Consider the following 7275-nt stretch of genomic DNA (forward strand, 5'->3'; position numbering starts at 1 on the left):
AGAAGAGGGTGACAGGTACCAGGTAGGTTCCTACCAAGTCCATGATAGCATTCTCAATGGAATGAGCCGCTGCTGTAACAAAGGCCCAGAAGCTGGACCATTGATGTTACTGCAAGGAACAGTGAGGACAGAGCCCATTTTGTTGATCGACTAAAAGATGGGAGGGACACAGCAGGAGAGGTGCCTGCCAGTTGGCAAGTATTGAAAGCCCTTAAGAGGGAATTAGGTGATGTCTGAGAGCAAGAGGAAGTCATGGGAGTCCGTAGGGAAGGGACATGGTCTGACCCCAAATAGGGGATGGACTTGACGGGGTGAGGCTGCTTCTGGGGTCTGAGATGGAAACAAGGAGAAACCCAAGCACACATACTGATCCCCTGCTCCATGCGCCATCGTCTATGACAGTGGTCGGCAAACTCATTAGTCAACAGAGCCAAATATCAACAGTACAATGATTGAAATTTCTTTTGAGAGCCACCTTTTTTAAACTTAAAATATATAGGTAGGTACATTGTTATTAACTTAATTAGGGTACTCCTAAGGCTTAGGAAGAGCCACACTCAAGGGGCCAAAGAGCCGCATGTGGCTCGCAAGCCACAGTTTGCCGACCACTGGTCTATGAGACCCATGGAAGATGTCTTCATGGAGTTTATAAAATTATGTTGTACCAATGTTGAAGTAATTACTATTTAATAATTATAATTGTTTAATAATTACTATGTGAAGCACAGGGAGATTGATAGGGAACTAAGCATGGGTATAACAGGGAATGCTAGCCCAGTCTGGGACGGCTGGGATGTCTTCTGCTGAGGAGTATATTTAGTTAAGAATTTGGGCAGAGCCAGGCTGCAAGGGTATTCCTGGAAGAAGGAAATGCATGTGCAAAGGCCTTGGGGTTGGAAGGAACATAGTAGGCTGGAGCATAGTGAGTGAGAAGCAGGCAGTCTCTGTAGAAGTGGTTAATGTGTTTTTTTTTAAATTTATTTATTGATTTGAGAGAGAAGGAGAAGGAGGAGGAGGGGAAGAAAGAAGAGGAAGAAGGAAGAGGAAGAGGAGGAGGAGGAGGAAAAGGAGGAGGAAGAGGAGGGAGGAAGACATCCATTTGTTATTCCACTTATTTATTCATTCATTGGTTGCTTCTTGTCTGTGCCCTGGTGGGAGATCGAACCTGCAACCTTGGCGTATCGGGACAACACTCTAACTAACTGAGCTACCAGGCCAGGGCCGGAAATGGTTAATGTTAATGGAGCCAGATTGGGGCGGGGGTAGGGGGGTCATGTTGGTACATGTTTGGGCTCCTCATGGCAGCAGTAAACCCAGAAAAGAGGTGATGTCTGGGTTTGGATTTGTATAATTCTGACAGCTCCCCAGCTGCTGCATGGAGCTGGAAGGTGGCTGGAGGAGAAGCAGGGAGCTCAGAGAGGAGGTGGTAGCTTGGACCTCAAGTGGTTTCCATGGTGATAGAAAAGCATGTGGGCTGGAAGCCAAGGGGACAGGTCCTGCTGATGGGATAAGGTGGAGTGAGGATAGGTAAGAATCAGGGGCCACCAGGTGTCTGGAGCCATTGGGATGAAGAGGACAGGGTGGAGATGTAGGAGAAAGGACCACTAGGGGCCCTCCCAGTTGGGCTAAGCAGTTCTGGTAGCCATTTCAATTGACAGTAGGGATGTTTGCACAGCGCTGTGGATGAGTCTAATCCCACTGATTTGTATGCTTCAATACTGGTTAAAATTCTATGTGAGTTATATATTTTATCACCACAAAAAAACAGAGGAAAAACCTTAAATATGTATCAACTCAAACTGAAGAAAATGAAAAATACTGTTCTTCAGCCACCTAGCTTATACTGCAGGGCTCTGTAACACCATGTGGCTGGGGGTGGTGCAGGCGGAACGTTTCTGTCATCACAGAAAGTTCTACTGGGCAGGGCTGGCCTGCTTCCACTTCTTATCTCTGGCCAGGTCTCATTTCCTGGCAACGTTCCCAGGGGCGGCCCTGAAACCACAAATCGGGCCCAGAATGACACCTGGGGGCCTAAATTGCCTCTATGTTGAATCCTGATGCTCATGGTGTCAGGCAGGGTCCTAGCAGCAGCAGGAGACACTGAGAATGGAAGATCCAGGAGCACTGTAATGAAGGGGTTCTTTGCAAAGGTGTGGGCAAGGTTGGGTAACTGACACAAGAGGTTCAGTGTGCAGGACAAGCAGCCAGGGGAGCTGTTACCACGCCCAGGCTGAAGGCTCACTTGATGGAGGTGGGTGAAGGGAGGGACATGTGGAAAGAAACACCAACTTCTCCTCCTTCTTCCCATCTCCTGTTGGTCCTGTCACCCCCGTCCCCTCCCACCACCATGGCTGACTCTAGCAGAAGGCAGAGAGCCCAAGTGAATCAACCTCTAGGGGCACACGAGCCACAGGGAGTTCCCAGGGCTTCCCCCATCTCAGAAAGGGCCTGATGGGCAGAGGTCACGGCCATGCTCAGGCCACTCTTCCAAGACAAACAGAAGCAAGCTTGGCTCAAGACATCGTTTATGGACATGGTTTATTCCTCCTGATCCCCATGCTGCAACTCCAGCCGTAGTCACCCACCCTCCCAGCAGGGAGCTGTCCACAGCTCCTCCTGAGAGGGTCTCCTCCCATGGGGCTGGATCTCCAGAGGTGAGGTGGGGAAACAGGGGGGAGCCCTAGCACAAGACGATTGGTTCCTCTGAGGCTTCAGAAATGCACCCTCTCCAGGCGAGAGAGGAGGAAGGAGGAAGGCGACACAGAACGTGGGTTCGATACCCATGAAGCTACACAATAGAAAACAAAAAGCAGCAGGCACCAGGGAAAGGAGGCCCAGGGAGGAACAAACGCCAGACCCCCGCCCCCCAAGTGGCAGCATGGCAACCCCAGGATCCAGAGGGGTGAGGGATGGGACCAGGGAGAGAGGATTTGGGGGTGCAGGAGCCCAAGGATGGTCCCACCGTGGCCTGGACCCCTGGGCGCAGGGCAGTGAGGATGGAGCTTCCCCTGCCCCTGGCTGTACGTGGTTCAAGGGTGGCCTACAGCTTGGTCGGGTCCAGCTTCAGCTTGTAGGGTGGGGGGCTGTCCCCATAGGCGTGCGACGGGGGAGGATACAGAGGCCAGTCTGGCTCTACCATGTAGCCCTTGTGTTGTTCCAGGGTCAGGGGCTGTAAGGGAAGAGGAGGGAGGGCAGGCTAAGGAGCCCCACCCTGCAAGGCTCCTTCCCACCCCTGATCTCAGGTCACTCTGACTAAGGACGGGGGGGGGCGTTCTTCCCTCCATTTAACAAGGGGGGGAAGAAACTTGCCCCACATCACACAGCAAGTCAAAGGGTCCTGCCTCCATGGAGAGAGGGTAACCCCATCCCGAACTATGGAGCAACTCTCCCCTCCCCCTCCTCCAGGCCCACCCACTGGCCCCACCTACCTGGAACTTGAGGTGCTGGCCAGGAGCAGTCACCAGAGTGGAACAACTGAGCCACAGCATCACCAGCACAGAGAGGAAGAGGCAACAGGCCAGGATCCAGCGAGGAAGCCCCGAGCGCCTACGCAACACGGCAGGTACACTCAGTGACCCTAGTGGGGTCTGGGAACCCTCCCCTCCGGCCCCAATCCCACCCCAGGGTCCTGCCACCCACCGGGACATGCAGCTGAGGAAGTCATTGTCCTGCAGCTCATCAGACTCCACCTTGACCTTGCTGCTGGTCCTGACTCGGATCTTGGCCTTCCTTACCTTGTCCAAGGGGCCTAAAGGGTCTGAGAGACAGGTTGTTCCTCAGTGGCTGCCAGGCCTTCCCTTAGAGGCCACAACAGCCACTGAGAGGAGAAAGGAGGTCAGGACCTGGAGGTCATGGAATCCTGGAACAGATCTGAACCCTGGGAGATGGACCATGAAACCCTGGGAGACGGACCAGGAAACCCTGGGAGATGGACCATGTAACCCTGGGAGATGGACCATGAAACCCTGGGAGACGGACCAGGAAACCCTAGGAAACAGACCAGGATACCCTGGGAGATGGATTATGGGACCCTGCTAAGCAGACCATGGAACCCCAGGAGTTGAGACAGAAATCCCAGTCCTAGAGGGTTCATTTGCCAACAGGACTCCTTATGGCAGTGGAGCTACCCACGGAAGGAACACTGGCCGCGGCTCAGACCTTACCTACGTGTACCTCCAAGGCCTCAGGATGAGATCCTCTCCAGGTCACCTCCACTCGCTGCAGACGGGCCCCCTCATGCCCTAGGTTCTCTACCATGGGCTGGGTCTGGACCAAGAATAAGACAGCACAGAGAAGGTCTTTCCAAAGGCACCACCTCAGTTCTGGGAAGCACCTTCCTGTGCCCCACATTGTCCCATGCCCAGCTGGCACCTAGTCCCACTGGGTGTAGGAAGGACAGTCTTCTGTGGGGCTATGATGTCAGGGATGTTGTACCCTGCTACTGTGAGCCCCTCAATCTGTCTTGAACCCAGCCTCCAGCTCCTGAAGAACATAATCCAGGCCAAGACAAGTGAATCACAGGGTTTGGCTGAGAGGTGGGGTCAATCAGTGTAAAACCCTGCTTAATTAAAACTCCAGAGAAGTTGTAATTTAGAGCCTTAAGTATCCGTCCTGCTATCAGGAGTAAACTGCTTGCCTGGGAATAAAGCCACCACAAAGGAAAGTAGAATCAAGTGGTAAAGTGAGACACTGAACTCCTGGATCCAGCTGTGCCTGAAGCATCAGCTGTAGACTTTGTATCTCATGACACAGAATGATTGTATCCCACCTTCTCACCCTGATCTGTGTGGCCCCTGCCAGGCTCCTCACCTGGAACACCACCACCTTCCCATTGTCAGTCTGCAGGTAGTATGTCCAGGTGGAGGAGACGAAGCCCTGGGCTGAGTTGACAAGGTCATTGCAGAGGGTGGAAAACAAGTCCAGGAGCGAAAGGGCCCTGCTCGGAGCTTCCAGGACCTTTTTCTGCCGAGAAGGCACAGAATGTGACTAAGGCAGGGCACTGACCAACGGGAAGGGAGCTGGGTGAGTCCACTGTGATTGGAATTCACTAAATGGTTTGGGGCAACAGGGCTTCATAGGGGAAACACAGATCTCTGCTGCATTTCATTGGCTGGGTGCCCTGGGGGAAATAGATTGCTCTCTCTGAGCCCGAGAATGGGAATGATTCTCTCCCCTCAGGTGGTCGCTACAAGATTTTAACTAGACAACGGCACAGCCCTAGTGCCTAATATATAATAGCTGCTATTATTAAAAATTTTGCCACCATCATTCTTCTTCTCTTGGTGGCATCAGGAGAGAACTCAGAATAGGAAGGAATGATAGTGCTGTCTTTTATGAATAGTGAAAGGCTGGAGCGGGTGGAGGAAAATGGGGGAAGAAGGGCTTTCTGTGAAATCCCAGCCCATGGGTCTCTGGCTATAATGAATTGTTTCCTGTGCCTCGGTTTCCTCTGATGCTGCAGTGCCTAGATTCACTCATGACTGTGAGGGAGCAGTTATTAATAAGTGAGCAGTTATTATTTCTCCCCAGGGTGGTGAGGAAGGGAGGGCACTGTGTGTGTGCTTGCAAGGTTGCTTCTCCCTGAACCTCAGTTCTGAGCCCACTCCCCCCCCCAGATGACAGTGGCCACCTGTTCACCACTAGAAAAGTGCTTAGATCAACACCTGGCATGCAGTGGGTGCTCGATAAAGTGAGCTCTGGTGGCACGGAAGATGACCTAGTTGAGGGAATAATTATTAGCCCTGGTGGCACTGGCTTTAGGTGCCACCTCTGCACAGCTCGGTGTGACCTTGGATTCCTTGGGCATGACATTGTCCCTGGTACCTCCAGGCAGCATGAAGAATTTGGGACAGGCTGAGGTCAGATCTGGACCAAGATAAGTGCTTGATAAATGGTGGCTATTTTCTATTATTTACTTCTTGCAATGGGGGGGGCTGAGGGGGGACAGAGATGACAACTGAGACTTGAGACATGATATGCTTGATCGAGGATACCCAGTAGGCCCAGAATGGATCAGAGAGCCTGGGAGACTCCGGTCATGAGTGTGGATTTTGGTAGGAAGAAGGGGGTATAAGTACAGGGTGGCAGGTGGGAGGGTGCCCACCTTCTGCATGGTCTCCGGCTCAGGCTCCAGCTCAGGGTTCTGGCTCCAGCAGCCCTCGATACAGGCCTGCTGCTCCATCTCCTTCACGTAGGCCTCCACACAGGCTGCAGGAGCAGGAACAGGAGGGGGTGACTGGGAGCAATCTTCCCGGGCCATCTCTCCCCACCCTGGCCCACCCAGCCAGCCCTCACCTGCTTCACACTCAGCTTGGGTGGCATTGGGTTTGGAGCTCCTGGCCACAAACCGGCAGATGGAGAAGAGGCGGCAGCCTCGCTCACAAGCACTGATGGAGACGGCCCTGTCATATTCATTCTGGGACTTGGAGGGGTCCTCCTGCTCCGGCTTCTCCTGGGAAGGGGAACACAGGGCTCAGGCCAGAGGGAGAAACAGGAGGAGGTGGGCACTGGAAGCACTCAGAGGAGGAGGTGTAAGATTTGGTTCTCCTTCCTCAAACCTAGGGAGATTAGGATGAGGCTGAAAATATTAGTGGGGGCTCTTCGCTCTGAGGAGCACAAAAAGGAAACGGGGCTTCGGGAGGAAGATGGACAATGGAGGACGCTGGTTTCGGGGAAACGTTAGAAAACTAGGGAACGTGGAGGGAAATGGGCCCCTAAAGGCTCCAGGGAGGAGAGGGGCGATTGAGGAGGATTCTCCGTCCTGAGAAAGGGGAGGGGGTGCTCAGAAAAGGCTCTGTCACCCTCCAGACCTGGGAAAATCGGGATCCAGCTTTGCGGGGGGAGGGGAGGGGGAGAGGTACAAGTGGGGGCTGGTGGCTCTGAGCGGGTGAGGGAGGAGCATATGAAAGCTGCTTGGGTGGGCGAGGAGGAGGAGCCCTGTCTGGCCTGAGGGAGGTGCAGGCTGGGCGCCCCAGGTCCTTGCGCAGCAGTGTAACCAGAGCCCGTCAGGTGGCATTAGGATCCTCCTCAGTCCTCGCCCTCCCCGCCCCCGCTTGAAGGGACTCCCCCACTGGTGGCTCTGAGCGGGTGAGGGAGGAGCATATGAAAGCTGCTTGGGTGGGCGAGGAGGAGGAGCCCTGTCTGGCCTGAGGGAGGTGCAGGCTGGGCGCCCCAGGTCCTTGCGCAGCAGTGTAACCAGAGCCCGTCAGGTGGCATTAGGATCCTCCTCAGTCCTCGCCCTCCCCGCCCCCGCTTGAAGGGACTCCCCCATCCCCA

At 54.0% G+C, this 7275-nt stretch overlaps 1 protein-coding gene across 1 annotated transcript; it reads right to left on the reverse strand.

The window, feature by feature from the left end:
* Positions 1-2521: 2521 nt before the first annotated feature.
* On the reverse strand, positions 2522-7051 carry TMEM59L (transmembrane protein 59-like). The gene is made up of 7 exons (XM_014545760.1): positions 6295-7051; positions 6104-6207; positions 4810-4962; positions 4164-4266; positions 3640-3757; positions 3429-3546; positions 2522-3169 (listed from the first exon to the last, which is right to left on the reverse strand). The coding sequence occupies exons 2-7, from the start codon at positions 6179-6181 to the stop codon at positions 3041-3043; spliced, it is 699 nt and encodes a 232-aa protein (XP_014401246.1). The 5' UTR covers positions 6182-6207; positions 6295-7051; the 3' UTR covers positions 2522-3040.
* Between the last annotated feature and the right edge of the window lie 224 nt (positions 7052-7275).

The sequence above is a fragment of the Myotis brandtii genome, unplaced genomic scaffold, assembly GCF_000412655.1.
Source record: "Myotis brandtii unplaced genomic scaffold, ASM41265v1 scaffold421, whole genome shotgun sequence".
NCBI lineage: Eukaryota > Metazoa > Chordata > Mammalia > Chiroptera > Vespertilionidae > Myotis > Myotis brandtii.

Coding starts and splice junctions, on each gene's coding strand:
- TMEM59L (XM_014545760.1), bottom strand. CDS start 6,181: ATGGAGCAGCAGGCCTGTATCGAGGGCTGCTGGAGCCAGAACCCTGAG. Junction 4,963..6,103: donor AGCCGGAGACCATGCAGAAG/GTGGGCACCCTC, acceptor CCTTCTCGGCAG/AAAAAGGTCCTGGAAGCTCC. Junction 3,170..3,428: donor GCCAGCACCTCAAGTTCCAG/GTAGGTGGGGCC, acceptor CTTCCCTTACAG/CCCCTGACCCTGGAACAACA.